The 24,693-nt window shown below is 39.8% G+C and overlaps 1 protein-coding gene across 1 annotated transcript in view; it reads left to right on the top strand.

Annotated features, from left to right (window-relative positions):
• LOC104625815 (dihydropyrimidine dehydrogenase [NADP(+)]-like) overlaps positions 1 to 24,693 on the top strand; it is a 66,475-nt gene that overhangs the window by 41,402 nt on the left and 380 nt on the right. Inside the window, exons 3-4 of the mRNA XM_010293552.1 lie at positions 12,645 to 12,788; positions 21,956 to 22,096. Of these exons, the coding sequence (XP_010291854.1) occupies positions 12,645 to 12,788; positions 21,956 to 22,096 (285 nt within the window). The remainder of the gene's footprint in view (positions 1 to 12,644; positions 12,789 to 21,955; positions 22,097 to 24,693) is intronic.

Genomic DNA, 24,693 nt, shown 5'->3' with positions numbered 1-24,693 from the left:
CCACCCAAGCTTTATGCTGCCTGCAGGTTCCATTTTGGGCAGTATTGAAGGTGACAGAGTAATCCTCCTAACCCAAGTAGCCAAGAAAGTTGCGTTGGAATTTTTTTGTTACAATAATAATTGCTGAGTTTTGTATGTGCTGTTTCCCAGGTTAAGGATGGAGAGCAGTTATAGTTCTGTTTAATAATGCCATCTCACCTAAATGTAACTGAGGGCTGTCACCACAGTGAGCTTGCTTATTCCTGCATAAAGACATTTATGTGTAGGAAATGCAGAGAAGTCTCCTTCAAAAAAGTGATTGAAAGAAAATAATCCATCTGGAAGAGGGATTAAAGGCTGGAGTGAGGTGTACTCTCTCACTTCTGAGGTCTGAGCACAGAAAAATGTTTGTCTAAGCCTACAGACAGCCTGAAACGGTGGCTGAGGGGCACGAGCTGCTCTGTCAATCAGGTTACTGTCAGAGCAGGCAGCAGACTGGGGTGGCACGGCGGGCGTGGGGGATTTGAGGGGGTGCTGCTGCTGGCTGGGACAGCCCCACTGTTCGTCACTCTGCTGCTCCCTGTCACGGTCTTGCCCCTTCTCCTTTCCCCTGCCCGGTCAGCGAGCGCTCCAGCTCCGCACCAAGCATTTCCAGCAGCCACGGGGCACGGGAGGGCAACCCTGCTCTATCTCCAGCAAAATCAAGTGCTACTTAAATACTTCACAGCTGTGAGCTAGCTTTGTGCCATGGTTCTCCGTGAAGCCCATGTAGCTAAGCTGCATTTTGCTGCCCTGCCTGATCTCCCTGCCCGCCCCGCTCCAGGTGCACACCTGGTAGGAAGCAGTTTGTCCTGCTGCGGTGTCATGGCTCGTCAAAGCGGTCTGCACACAGAAAGAGTGGATATTTGGGAACAGATTTACTGCTCATGCAGGGCCACTCACTGCATCTTCTCTGGATGCAAGAAATGGTCCCAGCCTTCCTGAGGAGAAGCAGCAAATCTCTCCTGTGTGATGACTGCTTCTGCCTTTGTAAGCTCCTTAGAATGAAGCTCTCCTAGGAGCTTTATCCGTCAGCATACACAGCACCTCTATGAAATATGGAGGAAAAAAGTCAAGCAGACAGACGAGATGGATTATCTATAATAATATAAATTATGTCATCTGTGACCTTTATAGCAGCAGTGCTGTTGTAGACAGCATTAATGTAGAGAAGCTGCACTAAGTAGAAAATTTTGTTTCCCTTTCTATCTTGGGGTCAAAACGGCTATAGATGATTTTTTTTGAGCTGTAGATCGAATCACTATAAATATCTAGCATAACTTTAATAATATGAATTATGTCAAGAAATAAAAATTGGTTTTACAATTTAAATAAGCATGAGATTTTTAAATATGGCAGGTTTTCGAGTAGCAACGCTGTGTGGGGCTTGCGTGATCACTCATCCGTGAAGAGGTATGTTATCTGGAACGGTCTGGGCGCAGAACAGCTGAAGACATGACAGTTTTTTCAAACAACACAAAAAAAGTGTACACTGTGTGCTCCGTTTTCTCTTTCATTGGGCACATGTAACTCCTGTGATAAAGACAGTGGTTCCATACAGGTGGAACCATGTATGCATGTCCATGAAGAGCGGGTTGGTTGTGGTCAGCCAGTGAGACATGGTCCTTATTCCCCCAGGCACTGCACGGAGGTTTAATCTTGGCCAGTGTAACTACTTCATGTTTAACGGTCAACCAAGTGTAAAAACTTGTAGGATCAGGACAGGAGTTTCTTTGCAAGTATAAATTATATAGTTTGTTGTGCCATACCAATCCTTTTGATGGTAGCAAAAGTAGCCCAATGAGTACACAGTGCAAAGTGATATGTAAAGGAAAGGTTTATGTATCATCTCCATTGTTTATCTGTAAGGAGCACATAACCAGTGAGAAAGTGGATAGCCTGCTGAAGCAATTGTGATTGTGGTTATTTTTAATAGCAGAGGGCAAGCTGAAGGCATATACTTGCAAGCTTAACTGTGCACACAAATCACTGAACTCTTGTAGTAACAAGATGATCAGAACTCATTTTAAAGCTATTATAGTAATTTTAAACAAGATAGTTTTTAAAAATATAGTGATGTATGTCTATGATCTGTATTTTCAATCATTTGCACGCTAGAATTTAAAAAAATTGACCTGAGTGAAAATTTAAATCAAATTAGCATTTTAGAATATATGACCATTGTAATGTCATTTTCAGAATATAATGATACTTTAGATATTATATTTTAGCTGTTATAAAGACAGATAAATGTGTAAGAGCGGCACTGGGGGGGACTTGGAAGGTTGATTCTAATGAGCACTTTTCTGTTTGTCTACATTAGGTTTTTATATAGCATCTATTACTTTGGTACCTATGCATTGACATCTTCTCACTGCTTGATGGTATTTATATCAGTTTAGTGAAGGTATCACTTTTGTAATGTGTTATTGATATTTTATTCATAAGATAACTTTGATAAAATATTAATTGTAAATAGCAATTATTTATTTCTTTTCAGTTCTTTTTAAAAATTTTAATAACTTCAAATTATCAAAATTCTTCATCATCACTTTCTTTCTTTCAGTGGACCATTCCAATTTTACCATCTGTTATGTTTTGATTTGTCACATTTTCAAAACTGTTGGGAGGCCATAATCAAACCAGAATACCCAAACTCTTCATAGGAGAGCATTCAACATTTTCTCCTCCTACCTCTCACCAACTGAAGTGGGAGTTTTGACTATCTAGGGATGGAAGCACTTACTATTAATGCCAGAACTATTTGTATTACGAACCTTAGCTTGAAATTTAGTGAGTTTGGATTATTGAGGTGATGATAAAAATCACTGTATTATTGAGTTTGAAGACTCTAAAAGGCAATGGTAGGCTCCTTGGTCATAACTGCAAGAGTTGACTAGAGCTCATTTGTCTGCACTGAATACTTTACATTTAAATTAGGATTGTGTGAAGTAGAGATGGAAGGATTACTGCGTGTGAGAGATGAATGAGGGAAAGCATTGTAGTCTGTGCAGAAGGAGGATAAGTACTGTAGTTCATCTGCCATAAGAGATGGATTACAATGAATCTGAAGTGGGATAAGGTTTGCTTAGGAATTATTAGCAGTGGTTTGCATTTAAGTAATCTATTAGTGCAATAATACATGTATAGTTATGTGATGTGTAATCTATCAGGGGAAAGTGGAGTTTTTTCCTAGATATATTGAAATGATATGCTGTTTACAGTGAAGGGAAGTTGGTAATAAATATGGAGCTTCTGTGCAAAAAAATACATCAAAACAAAAAATCAGGATGACAAAACTCCAAACAAGAACATAACAAAAATCTGCAAAGGTTCCAGCAGATGGAAAACCTGTATGCTTTTGCCACTTGTGCAAGATTTAACTGTTAGCAAAAAGTATCTGATAGGTAACTTTGCAGCTAAAGCACATATAGCAATGGTGAAAATGCACTTTTCTTTGCAAGCACTGGCAGCAGTGGTTATTTTACTGAATGTACTCAAAGCCTCATAGAGTGGCTTTCAACATCTTGCTTTCTTCCAGAGGCTGGAAGAGGTGGTTGCTGTTTGCCATCTCTGCCTAGTCTCCCATTCCCCTGAGAGCATGAATTTGATGGGCATGAGTGATTAGACTGTGTATTTTCTATATGGCCGTGGTACGTATATAGACTTTCTATGTCTAAGTACTGCAGGGTGTGTAGAGCTGTATTCCACCAGGGAGATGCTGGAAGGCAGTGTGGAAGAGCTAAGGAGAATGTAGATAGCGGTCATTTCACCCCAACCTGCCCACAGGGTGTATGTGCCCTTGGGCTGCGTGGTGGTGTCAGGTTGCTCAAGGAGCTTTTGAACAGGTTCACATGGGTCATGTAGGCAGTTTAAATGCAGCTTCGTGGGGCTACACAGTTCTAGAAACAGGCCTAGGCTGCTCCTGATACCTGACTGAGCTCATTTAGCACAAGTGGAATTAGGAAATTCAGCTTAATACAGCTCACTTTGCTGGGTCAGCAGTATCTATGATTGACAGGATGGCTGGTAACCACTAATGTAGCCATAGCAGCAAGAATATTCATGCTTTCTCATAGTTGTAAGAAAAGATCTATTTTTCACTTTTAACAGTCTAGCTAGCACCTCTGAAACGTCTTTGAAAGGACCTAGAAAACAGATAGTCATTAGGTACTGCTAGAGTTCAGTCTCCTCAGTACATGTATCCCCAGAAGAGGATGGTTCAGTCCAAAGAAACAGATGATTTTAGGGTTGTTCTAAACAGTTCAGTTAGCAGACAGCTTGGAGGAGAAGGTGGGTAAAAGTATCTAGCAATGGCATTTTTTCATATGATCAGGTAATTTATAACATTGATATGACAAACACATAAGCTGAATGTATGCATATATATACACACTATGGTATATAGATACACATGAAAATGTGAATACTGGACTGATGTTTTTTACAGTTATATTTGCTTGCTTGTCAGATATTTGTTAGCCAGTCTGCTGACATCTTTGTCATCTTTATGCTGCTGCTTTAGCTGACAGAATTTCATCTGCATGAAAGGGTGGAGAGCCCTTTCCTCACATGTCCAACAAACTGGAGACAAAGTGCCTGCCAATGTTTTAATTTCTTTTGCATGTTCTGGTTAGAGAGTGAGAAGAATGCTTTCACTCCACAGTGTCATGAATATGGTAATCTATGGAAATCACAGAAAGCAGGTACTTAAGTTAAGCACATACTGTACTACAGGAATCCCTGATGAATTCAAGTCTCTTCTGTTTAGAGAAGATGTTGTTGTCTATTAAGTGACAGACTGCCAGATGTTCATGAAGTAGCACAGTAATGTGTATCAGTATCTTCTTTTCTTCACCCCAGAAGGTAACATTTTCTTTATCATCTATGTCATCCTGGCTTTTGATTGTAAATGTCTAAGCTTGCTTCAAATATTAACTCCTTTTTGTTTTAGTGATGAATATTTCATGACTTCAGTACCTTTGTAGAATGTAAGTTTTTGCCATAGTAAGCCTATAATCCTAAAATCTTTTCCTTCACTTGGTATATATAAGCTGCTAAAAAAACAAATATTTGAAATAGAACATGAAGAATAATTTGTTTGTGATTTTGAACTAGTAGAGAAAATTTTGGCAGTGTTAGAAGAATGATGAAAGAAGAAATAATTGTTATTTTAAATACTGGTTTTATCTGCACGCTCAAGCATGGTTCTATATATCTCATGGTGAAGTCACAGCAATATGTTTTCCTAGAACACACATTAATGTTCTGTTTAGTCTCAGAATTACTGCAGGGCTGGGGGTTAGCTCACCCGCTTTAAATAATCATGGTCTAAAGAGCAGGCAGAATACTTGAGTAACTAAATGCAGTGGTATATACACATGCAGTGTGGGGAGCAGAGGTGACAGGAACATGTGCTGTAATTACAGATTATCAAGACAGCGCTGTTTACAAAGCAAATACAAGTTCCAAGAAAAAAATCAACTGAAAAGTGGAGTTCATTTTTTTTCTGAAGAACTGTTTTTGTTCTGTCCTTTATTTTGAAGGCATTTCCACATCATTAAAGGCAGTGATGTCTCAGCTCTAAGAAACAGAGCTGTGAGAATGTGTGAACTCTTTAACATAAGGAACAAATTTTCTGCGGCTTCTTGCTAGTGTAACTACAGCAGCTCTGTGGGCTGTAACTAGTTTGGCCCATGGAACTTGCTATCAGAGGGAAACTGATGGAGTGAAGTATCCTGTCCTCTCGTGACATGCCGCCTGCCCGCATGCCGTGGGGAGGACTCTCTTGTAGGATTCCCTGCTGCAGGGCTTGACATGAACCTTACTGCCGTCTGGATGACTCCTTCATGCCATGGGCCCTTACCATGCAGTGTATGGGAAAGGCCCATGCGTTAGCATTGCCAGACTGACACAGAGAAGAGCAGCTATTTAAGAGAATTTAGCTTTGAGTGTCTGAAAGAATAAGAACATCTAAAAGAACAAGAATTAGAAACTTCACTTTCTCTATTGCCATACATACTTAGTTTTCATTAGTTAAGCACTTTAGTGGGGAAAGCTTGTGCAAAATACTCTCTCCGTGTATCTGTGAATATGAATATGTGTGTTATCCATAGAATCATAGAATCTTTGGGATGGAAGGGACCAGCTAGTTCAACCCCCCCTGCAGTGAGCAGGGACATCTTCAACTAGTTCAGGTTGCTCAGAGCCCCGTCCAGCCTGACCTTTAATGTTTCCAGGGATGGGGCATCTACCACCTCTCTGGGCAACATGTGCCAGTGTTTCACCACCCTCATGATGAAACATTTCTTCCTTATATCTAGTTGAAATCTGCCCCCTTTTAGCTTAAAACCAGTAACCCTTGTCCTAACACTACAGACCCTGCTCAAAAGTCTGTCCCCATCTTTCTTACAGGCCCCCTTTAAGTACTGGAAGGCTGCAGTAAGGTCTCCCCGGAGCCTTCTCTTCTCCAGGCTGAACAACCCCAACTCTCTCAGCCTGTCCTCGCAGGAGAGGTGTTCCATCCCTCTGATCATTTTTGTGGCCTCCTCTGGACCCTCTCCAGCAGGTCCATGTCTTTCCTGTGCTGAGGGCTCCAGAGCTGGACGCAGGACTGCAGGTGGGGTCTCACCAGAGCGGAGCAGAGGGACAGAATCACCTCCCTTGACCTGCTGGCCACGCTGTTTTGGATGCAGCCCAGGAGACTGCTGGCCTTCTGGGCTATGAGCGCACATTGCTGGCTCATGTCCAGCTTTTCATCCACCAGTACCCCAACCTTCAGAGACAGAATACAGCTTCTGGCTTTATTGTTGGGTTGGGTGTTTTTTTCCCAGAAAGAGCATAAGCTACCTTGACATTGTGACAAGATTTGGTGTTGTTACCGTCGCTGTTCTTTGGTGCTAGGACTTTGTGTTTTCTTCCTCTCTGGAAATGGTGGAATCATGCTTCATTCTATTTTCCAAGAACAAGGAAGAAAGAAGACACCACTTCAGGAAACTTTATTAATCTTTTTGTTGTTTTTGTAAAGTTGCAAGAGGGTGAAGGCAGACCACTGAATGGAAACTGTTGCACAGTGTAAGGTATGGTCAAGGCCACATGTACGGTGCAGCACGTAGTAAGGATTCTAGATATATACAGCCATTTTGAGCACATTAGACTTTAGAAGAAATAAACTTGAAGGATTCAGAAACAACTGGAAAAAATCATTAAAATTGAAACTGCTTTCTCTGGAAAACTTTATACATCAAATAAAGAAGTTTTCCACATGAACAAATAGGGATCAAACATTACTAAAACCTTTGTGCTGAGGGCATAAAAAATGACCCATACAAACCTGATTTAAATTCTTGTAGCTCCTGTGTGAGGGCAGCTGTCTACCTTGCTTAAATGTTAATGTTTCCCTTATCTGATTGCATTTCCATATCATGCTCCCACTTTCAGGGGTCCTGCTTCACCTATTACCCTTTTCAAAGCTATTCATTTTTGTCTGCAATCTTCGTAGCTTTAACTGTGTCTGAGGTAGTCACTTGTCTGTGAAGCCTTCCAAGCTATTTCACTCTTGGCTTTTACACCCAGCTGCTTGTCTCCCTGGTTCTCTGAAGCCAACAAGAAACCTTCCCAGATGTAGTCTTGCCAAGGCAGCAAAGGGATGAAGCCCAGCTTTTCTGCATGTTTACAGAACAGAGTGGTATTTGGGGAGGATAGCTAAACCACTTACAGATCAACTGTTCTTCATAGGAACTGAATAGTCAGCATGAATTTATGAAGGGAAAACCATATTTGACCAACTTGATAGCCTACTACAATAAGATGACTGGCTTGGTAGATGAGAGGAGAGCAGTGCTATCTTGAGCAAGGCTTTCAACACTGTCTCCCATAGCATCCTCATAGACAAACTGGTGAAACCTGCTGTAGCTGACCCTGCTCTGAGCAGGTGGTTGGACTGGATGGTCTCAAGATGTCCCTTCCCATCTCAGCCACTCTGTGATTCTGTGAAGGTAGTTGACTATGTTTGTCCTTTCCAATCATTTAGAGAATTTGTATTTTCTCTTTTCTTCTCTCCTCTCTGAGGGAAAGCAGTTGGTTAAGTAATTTTAGAGAAAGATCTATTCAGAAAAACAAGCCACAGAGAAGGAAGATTAAGAGCCACATAGTGTTTAATTTCTAAAACACAGTAGTGTTTGCCACTACATGGCAAAGTTTTGGTGTGATAATTATCCATCCATTTGCATAGTTACAGAGTCTCTGGGCCATTGTTTGGTGCATCTCTACTGCAACCAGTATAGAATATTTCAGAATGCCAGCTGAAATCTGGGTCTTCTAGCAGTAGTGAGCATCCAGCCCCTTAGTAGGAGACAGTTCCCAAATAAGTAACCCATGACTACATCACGAAGACATATGTGGACTTTCTCAGAATAAGGAGCAGATCAGTTTCAAAGTTAGAAGTAAAGTCTGGGTCATCTGACACATTGCAGTGCCCTGTTCACTAGCCAGTTCCACCAGTTAGGCTACTTGCTGGTGTGCCTGTAAAAACTGCAGCAATCTGAAGTGGAGGATTCTCTCTACTTCCTGCCATTAGGAAACAAGCACCTTTTTTAGTTCATAATATGCTCCATTACTTTTAGATTGATTAATGTATAAATTATAATCAAAGCAGATTTATTCACCTTAAAGCTCTCCCAGCTTAAGGTTTCATTGTTGATTCCTTGTGTTGTCAGTTCTCTATTGGCAGGGTAATGCCTTTTTATATCTGGATAGAGACAGTTTTAGTGGAAGATACTGTTATCTTTAAATGAGTAGGATTTAGCTTTTCTGGTGAGAACAAACTCATCAGTGATGAATCCCTGGAGAAACTACTGAAACAAAAATCACAGTGTTGCTGGAGATTTATACAGTTCATCAGTTAAAAGGCAGCTTTTGGAGGTCTTGGGTGGGGGGAGGCTTTGGGTTTTAACTTTCTTTCTGTAAAGTACTCCAGCACAATATTTCAAGCTTCCAGTTTTGTAATAATGCAATGATAAACAATGAAATAATACCACTTAATATATTTATTTTGGCTCCATTCTTGATGTTATCCCTCCAATAGAAACACATTGAATTATGGCTATATAGACACAGATGGATACAAATAATGCAGCTATAGACATCAGTGATACAGATATATAAGTAGACAAGTATTATCTAATTACTCTGCTTTTTGCAATCTTCAAAGCACTTGCTATGATCCACATATTCATATTAATTGTTTTTTCCTGTGCAGATGTTGATATGACAAAGATATCAGTGTATGGAGAGTTTAGTGACCTTGGAATATCTGGAAATTAAAAAAAAAAATCATACTGCAGAAAGTGTGGGTTTCAAAAGTGAACAGACTTAAACTCACCAAGTTCTGTGCCTGTGCTTTCATTGGAAATTATGCTATTAAATCCCCAATGTGCTTAGGAAGATATTCCCTACAATGATTAGAGGTGATATAATTTTAAACTCTCTTAAGTATCCATCTCTTCAGCAGTTATTTCAACATGCCTCCACTTTTGCTATATCCAGTAGCTCACTTCATTAAAATATTGTTTGCCATTTCATATGGCCTTTGACTCCAAAATGTTTGAAACTACAGCTTTGAACAATAAGCAGTCTCATCAGCGTTCCCTATATGTGTGCATTACTCATAAGGGGAACCTTCAATAAGTCCTCCCGAAGCTCCTGAGGCTACATTTTCATGTATTATTTATTGCTATAGAAAAGATTGCTGGTTTCAGTGTTGTTTGATAAAATTTGGCTTGGCTGCTTGTGAACTACTAGACTCCAAACACAAAATAACCAGACCATGTGTATGGGCACACAGTCACCTTCTGCTAAGTCAGTGGAAGCTCATTGTGTATGCCCAAGCCTGGACTAAGACCTAGGTGTTTCCTTAATTAGTTTAAATTCCATTTAATCAATTTCTTGATGGAAAAACAGCAATGCACAGCAAAGACTAAGGTTCAATGTTCGTTTTTTAGATTAATCATCATTTCATTTCTTTTTAAAAGATACAGATTGTATAGTTTCATTTAACTGCATGCATGTCATTACGAAACATATGAATTATGGTACTGATGGCATTGCACACTTTTCAAAATGTCTGCTGTACATTCCAGCTAGCAGCTATGTTAGATGTAAAAATGTAAATACTTCCATCTCACAAGTTGGAAAATTAATTGCCTTTGTAATTTGCTCTTCACCTATACACAAAAATTCATGCTTTTTACACACTTTTCCTTAGGTCACCTGTTTCATTTCAATATACTCAGTATTTCTGTCTGTAGAAATTAGGAGATTGGGCATACTTTAAGAGAACAGAAAAGGATTTATTCTGCAAAGATTTGGCTATTCTTCCCAAAGATGATCTTCAATCAGTCAAGCCATGAACAACTGTCTCCTCTCTCTACTACTTCAGTTCAAACCTCAGCTAATCAAAATTAGATTTGCTACCTACTCTGAAATTCAGCAATGCAATTCCAGGCTGTCCTTCCCTCCCAGACAGGGAAGAGTCCAAAACCACTTTGTCATCAGGTCTCCTGCCCTCTCAAGCCCAAAGTTGTTTGCATCAGCACATAAATTATGGAGAGAAAATAGTTTCTCAGTGACACAAGTACTACTTATTTGTAGCCAAAATGTATTTCTAATTGATGCAGCCTAGCAGATGTACAAGAACACTTTTTACCACAATTTGTATTTTTTAGATTTTTGCTAAAAGTCTTGGGCTTTCTAAGTCATATAAAGAATTGAGTATCTATGTGTGTGCTTTAGAGCCTATTGATTAGATCGAAATTTGACAAACTCTTTCTTCTACTCATTTTCCTGTTCAGAATAATTCTGGTTTTGCTGTCTTATTTGACTTTGGCATGTAAGGCCACTACCTTACTGCTGTTTGCAGTAAATTTAATGCCTTATTTTAAGACACTCCAGAACATTTCCTTTCCAAGATCATGTATGGCAGCTGAACAGAAAGGAGGGTTTGTTTGATGTCTGTGAGGAAGCCCTTGAACATCACATTCAGAAACAAAGTTCCCATTGAACAGTCAAAACAAGAGCCCTTTGCCAGTGGGCAAACTCAGGCTACATCTAGATTTAGGACGGATGGGGTCTGCAACATCCCCCACCGTTCTGGTCTTGCATTTACCTAGATTGCGGCTTTGTCCCAGAGTACGGCTCAGTCCCAGCCTGCAGGAGGGCATCTCCTCTGGGGAGCACCGTGAGACTGCAAGTCGTGTTCCGACTTGAAGTTAAAAATATGTTGAGGCCACAAACAAAGTCTCGGAAGCAGGGAAGCATTTCAAGGCCCTCACCCTCTGGCTGTATGCTCAAAGTGCCAAAAACCTAGCAGCAAGAAAGCTTTTAACTGTCATAACAAGAAGCCTGAGGTCCCAAGGTTGGGTATTGTGACTGACAGAGCTCGCTGAGGAATTTTTCTCCTAAGGATTAGCAGAAGAGCAGGGTAACCTCTTCTGGGTTTATCTCATTTTAAAAAATAATAATTTCTAAATTTTTAAATAATTCTGGTTTTAAAATTCACATTGAAATTCCCTCTTAAAACATTGATAACCACAGCAGTACTGTATCTTGTTCAATATGCTCTTTGAGGTTGTATTATTAGCGTGAATTAATGCTAGCAACTGCTGAGGCTATGTATCCCCTGTTACTACCTGCTAGTTTCTGCAGTACTGGATTAGCTTCTAAATGGGGTTTAGTTAGGTGGATAAATTACTTTTTCAGAATAAGGAACTAGTTTCAGGGGAGGAAGGGCATGGTTTTTTTGCATCAAGCAAAATCCATGTTTTCTCCCATTTTTCTTTCACCTAAATCTGTGATTGTGGCACACTCCATATCTCTGCTAGGTAAGCAAAGGGACATTTTCTTTCAGGAAGCTGGTTGGTTTATGAAATCTTAACCAGCACTTTCATGTTCTTGGGTGACATGAGTTTTGCAATTCAGTGAAATCTTCCTCTGGAGTTTGCTTAACTGGATTCAAGGATTAAATTTTGCAGGAAAGACTGCAAGTGGGACATAGAGGTAAATTAGGAGATTAGAATGTGTTTCAGTTAATTTGGTGTTTGTTGGCCTTACTTTGACATGTCAAGAGAGCCTTCTGTTATCAGAATGCAAAATACGTGTTTGTAAGCTTTAAAAATATATATTGATATATTCAGGTATCCATACAAATAATCTTAAACACTGGTGGAAGCCTTCTAAGTAAACTGATAGTTTTTATTATACCTTTCCACATGCTATAGAAATAAAGTTGCACATTTGAATTATTTAACATGATACATTTTTATATATAAGCAAGTATGCAGTGGGGAAATAGAAGACTGTTCGATGCTGACCTGCAATTCAGCTATTTTTCTGCTGTGGTATATTAATATTTTAATATTCAATATATATTTTCAAGTCAGATCCTGAAGTTCATATTTGATTTTCATTCCCTTCTCACTGGTACGGTCCCACCGATTTCAATTTCAACTTCCTGAATAAGAAGCAAGTCGCACTTAGCAAGGACTTAGTATCTCACCCTTGGGATCAGACTCACCTTTTTGTTACACCCGCTCATTAAGTAGAATCATGTTTCCTGATTTTTCTTTCAGAAACTACCCAGTTTTGGGCCTTACCTGGAACAACGCAAAAAGATAATAGCTGAGAACAAGATTAAACTGAAGGAACAGAGCATGGCTGCTGTGCTTCCTGAGAAAGAGCATTTCATTCCAAAGAAGCCCATTCCAGCAATCAAGGTAACAAAAATACATGCTTACGCATAAGAAATGATCAGCCATCAGGCAGTTGACATGCACAGTCATTTCTAGCAGTTTGAGTTGGTTATTACTGCTTTTAAGCTTGTTAGAGGGCATCAAAGACAACTATTTATGCAGACTTTCTAGCTTTTAACCAAAATTGATGGGAAATTATCTGTGATGTACATGTATAGGTATTTCCCTAATGTCGTTTTTCAAAATGAAGATATTCAGGCAATGGAATGGTAATTGTAGAACAAGGCATGGGTAATGCCTTGAAGAACAAAGTAAAACTGTTAACAATTTCTTTCAGTTTGAATGCTACAGTATGAGCTCAATTTTGCATGATACCTTTTGATTACTTGTGATGTGCTAAATACCTCCATCTCTCATGTAGGATCAATGGAAAAGGTTGGTGTTTGGTACATACGATAGCTGTGTCATAGGTTTTCAGACTGAACTTTTAAAGCTGGAGAATGTTTGTCTATGTAGCTGATCCACTGTCTACAGTGAGTAAATGTCAAGGTGAAAATAAAACCTGTGACCCCATCTACTGCATAATCCATACTTTGGAGCTTTCCTCTTCCCTTAGGTAGCCAATAAATGTCAATAAAATGAAACATCAGAAGCTAATTATTCTAGGTATTCACTTTAGACCTTACTTAAACTTCATGTCTGAATAGGAAAAAGAATCGGGCAAAAATTTTTTTTTTTAAATCAAGATTCTCATGTAGGCCCTTTTATAAAGCATTGTGAAAATTGTATCTGTTGAATTCCTCATACATGTGAGAATATCAGATATCTAAGGTAGGTAACTTTCACTGTATGATCAGGCCTGTAAGAATTCTTGAAAAAATAAGGCCAAACATAAAACACAATATGAGCAGTCGCTCAAAATAACACATAATTCCCAAGGACATTTTGCAGCAGTCCAAGCTAACTGCTAGAACTGCAAAACCAGCCAAGGAGAAAAATTGAGTCATCTTCCTGTTTAAGTTAAATAGTTTGCCTCTTCTGTAGACCTCTCTCAGTTTTTTGGACTGCTTATTTTGGTTTATGTATGTGACGCTATTGAAAATCACTCCCCTCCTCTTGTGCTGAGGTTCCCTTCTCCATGTATACAGAAAGTTCCAAAGAACAGAAGTCTACCGGGGTTTTTTCCCACTATGATGAGCATTTTCAAAGCCTACTTGACCTCAGAGGTTTTATGGTTCTGTTCTCTTTGCAGGGAGAGTATTGATGTAGGAAAAAAGAGAAAGAAGAAGCAACAGCCAATAACTGCATTTTCAATGAGATAGCTTGCTTCTGAAAACAGCAGAAAACCAAAAAACTGATACCATCCAAAAGCAAATAAACTGAATGAAGGGAAAAGTTTAGCAAGAGGGAAAAACCAACATAAAGACTTGAAAAAAACATAAATAAAAACTTGAGGTCAATAATTTATCAAGCCTAGCTCCAAGTACAAAAGCAAAAAAGAACCAAGCAGTAGGAGATGGATTAAAAAGAAGAAAAGAGGCCCTACTGCAGGCAAGAGGAAAACGAATTCCCCAAAACAAAAACTTTTGTTTATAAAGACATTAGATACTTTTGTGTGGTGTCTGTGAGGAGGTTCTCAGCCAGAGAAATCAGGTTAGTGTCTTTCTCACACGTTCATTTAAAATGAGACTGAAAAAGACTGAAGCAATTAGAAGAAGGTAGGAACCACCAAGTTCTTTCAGTCTGACCATCTCATTAGAAGGGAATGTTTTAACCATAATGAGAAAAACAGCAATGAGAGATGCCCACTAAGAAATAGGAAAATAGCTGGATTTTGCTTGAAGTAGGGAACTTCACACTACAAAGGGAGGTTTTAATAAAGATTATTATTAGCAGATCCATCTATTATTATATTGTGGAGAAAATCTGCCAGGAAGATTCAGAATATTTATTAAGGAAGCTGAGTGAAGCTTAACGAAAGAAGGTGACTTATCTGACCCTTCCCTGATCAGGAATTCTCCATGGAGAGAGGCAGAGGAGCTCAGACTCGAGTGATTTATTTGTAACCATCCAACTACTATTCACAATTAGAATTACAAATCCAGACCATCTCCAAGCAGTTCTGTCTTGGCTGACCCTCTAGACAGAGGAGAGGATATGTTCTGTTAGTTCAGAGTAGCATATCAGGGAGTGGGAATGGTCAGCTCTTATATCGAGTCCCAGCCTAACTCTGGTTCCCTGGAGCAGTGAAGAGGTGTGCTTGGAAGCTGACTGGCCTTGAGAGACAGCTGTCCTTGAAAGAGCTATGACCCCTGCTCTGGCTGCTTGTATTTTTTGAGGGTTACTGCAAATTTTCTGGTGCCTGCCCAGAACTCCCTCATCTGTCTAATTAGCTGTTGGGTTGGTGGTATGTAAATTCCAACATTTGTTTAAATTCCACGTGCTGCCAAAATGCCTTTTTTATAGATTTAAAAACCCTCTGTGATTATCCAAATCTAATTTAATTTTTGGATGGCTTTTCCCATGGCTTTCCTCTTTACTTTCTCTATTTTCCAATATTAATTGAAACTGCATACTTCGATATTCAGCAGAGTTGTTTCTTCTCTTCTCACTTGTCTGTAATATCAGAATTTCTGCCGTATGTGGATATGTGCCCTGGATCTTTTCTTTTCAGTTGCATTTTTGTACAGCTCCCACACATGTATTTGCCTACCTCAGGTTATCTCCTTATTAGTTTAATTTCTTTCCTTATACATTCCTGTGGTTTTTTCTTAATAATTCACTTCATTGTCCTTCAGGGGTTATACCATAATATTGAGTCACCATTTATCTGCTTATTTTATTTCTCTCTTTTTTACTCCACAAGACTTGCTATAGAGATTGCCCTTTTTGGTAGTTTAAATGCTCTGGCATAGCTCTGTTTGTCAGCTTAGCTAGGGCATGACATGTTGTTCCACCTGTTGGAAAAATATCCATAGAGATCCTCAAGCTTAAATTATATGTGTTTGAACTATTTTTTTACCCTTGTGTGTACAGATATGTTTACATGGTCTTTCACACATACATATATGCAAGTCTTTTTGTGCTGATGCACCCAGTTTGAAGCCAGCACCTTTGGAGGCATCTATCCACATTTAGTCCAGTGCTGTGCTTAATCTATAAAAGCCTCCTGAGAGTTTAGGTATTTAGGCATGGCACTATTATGCCATAACGGTGTACCATTTGGATCCTTCCTGGCATGTATCTGGGTGGTTCAACAGTAGTTTTAGGTTGTGCTTTCCTGCCTGGAAAAGACCATATTGTAATCTCCATCATAAATGTGGAGATGTTGCATATGTCAGGTGGAACTATGCATATGTCTCCCATAATTTATGGGACACCAAGTCTGCTTCTCCCAAGTATGTGCTCCAACATGAATCACAGCAATAATCTCTCATGCCTGTAATGGTCTCTTCTTTATCACAGTGTCTCAGAGAATATTCTCATTACGTGTGACAGTTTAAGCAAATTTAAGTTAGTCTTCAGATATGGGAAGAAATCCTAGAGTCCAAACCTTCTCTTCCCACTCTGACTGTAGAAGGATTGCATCAAGTAGTTCTGGAATAGAATAGAATAGAATAGAATAGAATAGAATAGAATAGAATAGAATAGAATAGAATAGAATAGAATAGAAATGGAACATTTCAGTTGGAAGGGACCTACAATCATCGATCTAGTTCAACTGCCTGACCAGTTCAGGGCTGACCAAAGGATAAACTGTGTTATTAAGGGCCTCTTAGACACTGACAGGCACAGGGCATCGACCACCTCCCTAGGAGGACCTGCTCCAGTGTTTGACCACCCTCTCGGTAAAGAAATGTTTCCTAATGTCCAGTCTAAACCTTCCCTGGTGCAGCTTTGAATGATTCCCACACATCCTACCACTGGATACCAGGGAGAAGAGATCAGCAGCTCCCTCTCCACTTCCACTTCTCAGGAGGCTGTAGGGAGCAATGAGGTCACCCCTCTGCCTCCTTTTCTCCAAACTAGACAAACCCCGTGTCCTCAGCTGCTCCTCATAGGACATTCCTTCCAGCCTTTCACCAGCCTTGTTACCGTATCTAAATCTAAAGATTACCCAGCTTTCCTTACCCACTGTTGCTATCATCAGCTTCAAGTGCACAAAGGTCCTAGTCAGTGAACCTTTGTCCTGAACATGGTGTGACATGCAAAGTGTTTTATGGTGACTCAAAAGTGCAATAAGAGGACAAGCATCTGTGTTCCCTCTGAACTTGATATACGAGATACAGTTACCTGCACTGTGTATTTGCTTCCTAATGATCTAATGAGAGGCCTGTGATGTTCACCATCTCTAGAGCGCAGTGTGGTCTTTTACAGTGTGGTCTGCATGAAGATGGACATGGCAGGTCTACAAGGAGCCACACCTGAACCATGAACTGTATTTACAAATACAGGTTTACTAACGTGATGGCGAATGAAAAGCTAATCACCATAAAATGTTTTATATATTAACGTTAAAAGTTCAGCTATAGTAATAAAAATTGCATTGTAAAAATAATGTCCTACTGAACAGATCTGCTCTTGTGTATACTCAAAACCACATCTGCCTAGCTTAGTGACAAAAGTAATTTATTTTCTGTACTCATTAGTAACATAAACCTAATGGATTCTGCTCTGATTCTCTCCATAGCAACTGAACTCCCTGCCAGTTCCAGTTGCAGGACTAAATTCCTCTCCCAGTTCATTCGGTACAGTTTTCTTGAGAAGAGTGGGACAGCACAGCAGTAATCAAAAGGAGCACTCTATGTCCCTGAGATTGCAAAGGTGTAACTTAGGACAAAATTTAACTTCCAGCTTATTTTTTTTTTATTGCTGCTGGTAATGCATAAGCCAGAAAGAACACAGCTTGACTTTCAGAACCTGGCTTCTGTTTGCAGGTCTGGCAGTTGGCAAAAAAAAACATTATACTGTATAAACAGTGCAAATTTGATCCGGAGGCCATTGAGATATACCAAGTGTGGAATCCCATAGTACCATTTTAGACAGTTGCTTTTTGGAGTGAAACTGCACTTTAAACAGTGAAAGCTGATTATTTCTTGCTGCACTGTTTATTTTGTTCCAAATGTTTATGATTTGATGGAAACAAGAAGCTCAGAGATAGCTTGAGATGCTGTAAAAGAGTGCACCTGCAAAACATCTTTTAAGTACCATTGCTTTTTTAGTCAATAAAGCCTTGAAACTTTGCAAATGAATAAAGATACAGTTTTTGCTTGAGAGAAAAAAGTGATTGAAAGACACAACACCCAGGAGTGTAAATGAATGGCAGATCATTGACACAGTCTTTTGAAATCACTTTCAGGCCTCTAAAATGCCATCATCCTCCCTATTTGGGATTCTAAGTCCCCAAAAGTGTACTTTGTGAGCTGTGAGAAGAAAATTCAGAAATCACCATGCCATATGCATTGTTTCTGTTATTCCCTTTGTAAGTTTGTCACTGGAAAAACCTATTTTTATCATGTTCTTCTAAGCGACCATTTCCTGAGCTATCTAATGCTATCTGAAGCCTTGGACTATCTCCCTCGCTGTCCCCCTGCTGCTTTGCTGGAAAGCCATTAACCATCTCACTCCTTTCCCTTTTAAAAAGCCTTTTCTAATTTCCAGCTTTAAATTTATTCATGGCTGGCTTATAATCATGTGTTCTTGTGCCAACACTGTCATTTAACTTAAATAGCTCTTTTCCTCCCTGTTGTATATATAAAGAGACATCATATTCCTGCTCTGCCTTTATCTTCCTAGGCTAAAAAGTCTTGTTAGGCTCTTCTTGTCTTCCCCCATAAGCCAGACCCTCCATCCCTTGATTATTTGAGTAGCCCATCTCTGCAACCTGCTTGAGCTTTGTGGGTCTTGTTAACATCCAAACGATATTTAAAGAACACAAATGCAAATCCAGAACCTCCCCAAGAAAATTGTTAATTACCTATGCTGTTTAAACGTCTGCTTTTGTTAGATTACAAAGCCCTTCACTATCAAGAATCTCCCCATGTTGATACTTTTACAGCATGAGCAGGCACTGGAAAGCTACTTCATTGCACGTTGTACAGGCTTTACATCAGTTCTTCACATTCTTCAGTACACAGACCAGTACTTGCAGATGACACATGCATTTGTGAGAGTGGAACGTTCGGGGGCTATATACGCAACAGAGAGGCTTCTAGGCTACTTGGTATTGCTGGCGGCAGTAGATTGTGGAATATTAAGGCACGGACTCTGGCAGGGATTCAAGCCAAAGAGCTTTATTGCTACAAGTGTCTGCTTTTTATACAGGTACAGCTCTCTCACGTGCCACAAAATGCGACCTGATGGGTTACCACACACAGTCCCTGCGCTTCTCACTCAGTCAGGATTGGCTGCCGGCAGGTGTCCACGCGCTCCTTTGCTGCTTTACCTCCTCTTAGTTGTTTACCATCCTCTCAATGCCACAGCTCCTCCTCAAGGTTGAGCCCTTGCAGGGTGATCCCAACAGTAGATCACACACAGACACATGTATTTTGAAACCTGTAGCAGGTATGATACAGACAAGCCTACATGAGACTTGAAACAAGCTGGAGCTGAATTCTACAACTACAATTTTTTAGCTGATACAGGAGACTGCAGAAACCTGCAAACTGTGGCAACCTGAAAACTGCTGAGCAATTCGCAGTAAATCCATGAACTTTTCTGAGTAAGACATGGAAATGAAAATACAGGGGTGTGAGCAGTTCCGAAGAGATCACGTTTGATTGAGTTAGTTACTGTAGCTCATCAGTGGAGGCACAGTAAAGGGCTGTGTGTTCGGGTCTAGTCCTTTGCAATACCAAAGTAAAAAGTATTAGCTGAAACACTTTCATAGTAGTTAATCGACCTTTTACAGTGGTTTAAGCAAACAGATTTTACTTCAATTTGCAGTGAATTTGGACCGTGCACATAATCAGCTTGCACAGCTCTATTGATGAGTGCTAACTCATTAAGCTGTGATAACTTGCTCACGGTCATCTGTCCACACTCATCATGCTGCCTTTAGCAATGTGCCATAGCTGGTTTATGCTGGAAGAGCATTAATGTTCTCTACATGTTGCTGCGACGAACTGGAAGGCTTTTAGCATTGAATGAATGCAACCAAGGTATTTCACATGTCAACAACTTCGGGGTTTGGCAGAGAGAAAACATTCGAGTGTTTTTGGAACAAGAAAACAGTACAATTTCCCTCTCCTCCTTCCTGGGCTTAGGATACAGTTGAATTTCCTACCTCAGCAGTCATTAAGAGCAAATTCATAGATCCTACCACTGCATCCAGCGAACAAAAAAATTTGTGTCCTTGCATGAAGATACCACTGTAATTTAAGTCCTGAAGGCCAGGGCAGCCTCAAAGTTAAAACTTCACTGAGGTAAACAGGAGTCATTCATTCAGGAAATAGAGCTGCTGTTGCAAGTTCTCAGCAGACTCAGGTAGACAAGGTTGGACCCATTTTTGCATTTAATTAATGTAGCAGAGCTTTTCTTTAGAGCTAACATTGATTAAGCCATATTACCCTATTGTTCTCATGTGGCATAGGAATAATTAGGGATGCTTAGTTTGTTTGAAAGTAAAGCTGCCCAAAATAAGATATGCAATGAAAATTTAAGTTACTGTAATCTGGTTCTTCTGCAATGAGAATTGAAAACAATATATAGAGAATTGTATGCGATTATAAATTATACAGGTTAAATATAGCATACTACTACACACTTAAAATAGTTGCCAATCATTCAGAATAATTTTTTGATTGATAGGAATAAGGCAAGTATTGCCTCTTCAAAAAATACTGAGAAACAGAATACGAAAAGTTGTCATGTTTCTTGGCGATGCAAGACCACAGGTAAACAATTTGATGCTTATAATTCTGGGCAGACTTATCTGTGTCTCTTACTTGCCTTGATCTTGAGCATTTTTCAATTGACTTGGTTCAAATTCCATAATCAAAATCATAATGACTCCTTGGTTTATTACAGTAGAATGACTTTGAAGACATTTCTGCTCTCCTATCACTCAATGAGATTTCTCTAATACTTAACAGTTAAACCGCTTTTTAAAGCAAAAGTTAAATGTACTGTTGCATCACATAACCTTCATTTACTGAGCCCAACTTTATCGTAACAATGTAGAATCTTGAACATAAAATGGAGCTTGTTTTGCAATATGGGAACTGTTGTAGAAGCATGCTTAGTAAACTCACAAAATATCCAGGTAACCAATACAGTACCGCAGAGTGAATCTTTTCAAATGCAGTCATGTTCATCATCTGTGCTATACTTCCACAAGTTAAACTAATTTAACTGAGGGATAGCTGTAGTCCAAAGGACCTGGGACTTCTCCCGTCTCGACCATTGCCTCAGTGAAGCTGAACTGCCATTGAACTGTGCAGTTTCCCTTGATGTAAAGTGGAAATGGTTGACATCGGGTAGGTCCCAACAACTTCTTTTAGAGGGCCTGTCTTCCCCTTGTGGTATGTATCCATATGCTGTCCTGCCATACACTTTACTTTTGCAGCACAAATGTGCAAGGTTGGTGCCACAAATTCCTGCCTGTGAAGTTAACAGAACTAAACCAAGACTTGCAGGATTAGACCCACAACTTACTTCTGTACAATATTTGCTATAAACTGATGATCATGTCATTGGTGCATCTTCCTAAAGAAAGAAAAGCAGTTATTGTTCTTTCTGTCAGTTTATTTGATCGTGCCCCTTTCTTTTCTTGCTGTGAGATTTCTTAAGTCTGTGCTAACGAGAAATGACCAAGGATGATCTGATTGTTTGTAGCATGTCATTCCTGTTTTGTGCTTGAAGTTTCACACAATAATGGCAAAAGAACAGCACATTCAGAATCAAGTACTAAGTGTAACCTTGTAGAATTTGTAGAAATTTGTAGAACATGTTTGTATACAAATATATACTTCTAGTGCTGCCTGCATTCACAATGTGCCTGTGTGGAGCATTCTTCATATTTTACAGGACGTATGAAGTTCAACAACTTGGAAATTTATAAGAAAAATCTTAAACATCATCACAGTGCATGGCCAAATCTTCCATATTAAAGTACGAGAGAGTGCTCCTGCACATCTATAGAAACTGCTTAGGTATCTTCTAAATGAGTCAATAACTTTTTTTTTCCCTAGGATGTAATTGGAAAAGCACTGCAGTATATTGGAACATATGGTGAGCTCTGCAACACAGAGCAAGTTGTGGCTCTGATTGACGAGGAAATGTGTATCAACTGTGGCAAATGTTACATGACCTGTAATGATTCTGGCTACCAGGTAAGAGCACAGCTGTAATTAGCAGAAAGGCATGATGAGTTATCTTTCTGCTGCTGGGAAGAAAGAATCCACCTTCTGTTAATGAGCAGGTGGTAAAACCAGATGTCTAAAATACTGGATTCGAACCCCAGCATGCTCCCAGGCTACGGCGCGCAAGCCCTGCCTGAGCTGTTTGTGCGGCGGTGAGAACACCGCCCAGCATGGCTTCTTCTGGAGGGCTCTGCAGAGTATACCACATCTTGTTGGCTCGCTCTAGGTCACTCTCCCAGTCTCTCCCTAACTGCAAGTGGGATTCTTTTTAAGGAGAAGAAAATAAAGGACACCCAAGTCTGATGGCAGTAAATGTAGTTGATGGTTTTCAAGTACGTGAGGGAGAAAGGGAAGAATGCATCCCTTCCCACCAAATGGATGCGGAGAGACAGGAGCTGTTCTTATTGCCAAATGCTTTTTAAGAAACCTAGTCCTTGTTCCATCAATGTAACTGAACTTGAACTAATTCAGGTTTCAGGCAGGTGGGTTTTTGTTTTGACCTTGATTGAGGTCCAAATCCTTTCTCCAGGATGGCTGCCAGAGTTTAGAGCAGCAGGTTGAAGTTTGCAGAAATCATTGTGATCAAAAAATAGCACAGTTTTGAGCTGGGGCTCCTGTTTGCAGCAAAGTATTTCTCTGATTTCTGCTCAGTACGGTAACATAAGTTGTATGAAATGTATCAGCATTTCTATGTGCCATTCCTTGCCATGTCCACTGGAGCTGATGGGCTGATCTGCAGTGAAAAGGGCAGTACAGGAGGACTCGTGTTCCTTTAGAAAACCAAAGTATGGTCTAGCATTACCTCCATGAAATCCAATAAGGAGTAAGCAATAATTTCTGCATTAATTTTTCCATTCATCCCAGTCCAAGAATAGTTTGTCAGAAACAAATACTTTAACTGAGCACCAAGTTTCCTCTGAACACCATGACCTTTTGTTTACCCCTAATTCAGTCTAATCAATAGTAGTCTGATGAATTTAACTACATACAGTCAAAGAAAGAAGTATTACCATTTGAAATCAACTCCTGCAATTAAAACAAGTGTGTCAGAGCAAAGGTAGACACGTTTTTTTCCACTGATATGAGAAAATTAATGCTGCATTTATACCAGTGTAGATTACTACAGTAGCCTTTTAACTGTCCAAATTCCTTCGTGACTCTGCAATCTTCACCTCTCCTCCTTCCATCAGATTTCCCAGTGAAGGGGAGGATGTAGCCCTTGGAGAGCAAAAGACTGTGTTTATATTTAGTAAAACTTTCTTTTCAATAACTGAAAAAAAAAAAACAAACCAGCACCAAAAGAACAAAAGTTTAAAACCACAGGAGGTTTTCTAAGCACACAAAAAAATGTTTTTCCTTAATTAATTACAGAAATTGAAAATAAATTAATTGGAAAGAACTGCAAAGAAATTCTTAATTGCAAAGAAATCACCCCCTGCTTCAAAATAGAATCTGCTTTATGCTTCTCTTTGTTTCCGAAATATCCAGGCTGCTTTACAGAGCTATCACCTTGTATGACTCCAACAGAAAAGCTTTCCTTAATTTAAAGAAGTTAGCACTGTAGTCCTGACTTCCTCTCCCTCTTTGAACGCCCTTTCAAGATGTGCATTGTTGTTATGGAGAAAGGAAGGAGTCCTTCTTAAATACTCACAAACCAAGGCGCTCTCTGTGCTCAAGCTGAACTAAAACTTGTAGATTCAGGGCAGTTAGAACCTACTTCATGCCCTTGCTGGTTGCTGCAGCAACTTCTGTGCTTTCCCAGTAGTGAAACCCCAAATGCCGCAAATCTGCCTTCGGAGCCAACCTGCAGCAGCACCTGTTACCTCCGAGCTCCCCCCGGCCCCCCAGTTGCTGACGGTGGTTAGGGCGATTTGCTAAGGCACTGCTTGTTCACCCAGAAGTGAGAGTTCAGCTTTCAGGCCTGATTTTTTCCTTCCTAAAACTCTTGAAAGTAGCTATTCAGTGGGTTGGGGTTTGGTTTTTGGTTCTTTGCTTTTCTAGGCTTGCTTCTTAGATATTGAAGCTTTTGCAGTTGTGTGATGCTTTTGCTTTTAATTGCCATTTCTATTATACCAGGAGCTTATTTTGTTGAGACTCCAATGGTTATTTCACATTCAAATACACTTATCACCCTAATTGGTAATGAGGATTCACTGCATGGAAACGTGAGAACTAAAGCAAGCTCAGCCTGCCCAAAACTCAGATATCCCTTTCGAAGATTTGCAAAGGAAAGTAATCATATGAGGCACAGCATGCTGTGTTTTTCTCTACAGTTTATTAAATTAAATTGTTTATGCTGTGCTGAAAATAAAAGTCAAATGAACGCATTATGGCCAGCGTAGTGCTGAAGCCGTACAGGCATGGTCTGGTGTCTCCTCTGAACCAATAACCCTGGCAAATTGCTGTCTGTCTTATGAAATATTTCCTCCACGCAAAGAAGAAATATCCCTCTGGGAGTTCAAACATCATGGGCCAAACTCCTCCTTTTGTAACCAGCCCTTGTGACCCATGAGCTTTCACCAAGGTATAATTTGGCCCATATTTCTAATTTTAAAGTGGCGGGGGGG

The sequence above is a fragment of the Phaethon lepturus genome, unplaced genomic scaffold, assembly GCF_000687285.1.
Source record: "Phaethon lepturus isolate BGI_N335 unplaced genomic scaffold, ASM68728v1 scaffold20758, whole genome shotgun sequence".
Classification (NCBI taxonomy): domain Eukaryota; kingdom Metazoa; phylum Chordata; class Aves; order Phaethontiformes; family Phaethontidae; genus Phaethon; species Phaethon lepturus.
Note: the sequence above shows the minus strand (reverse complement) of the source record. Positions and strands in the feature narration are given on the sequence as shown.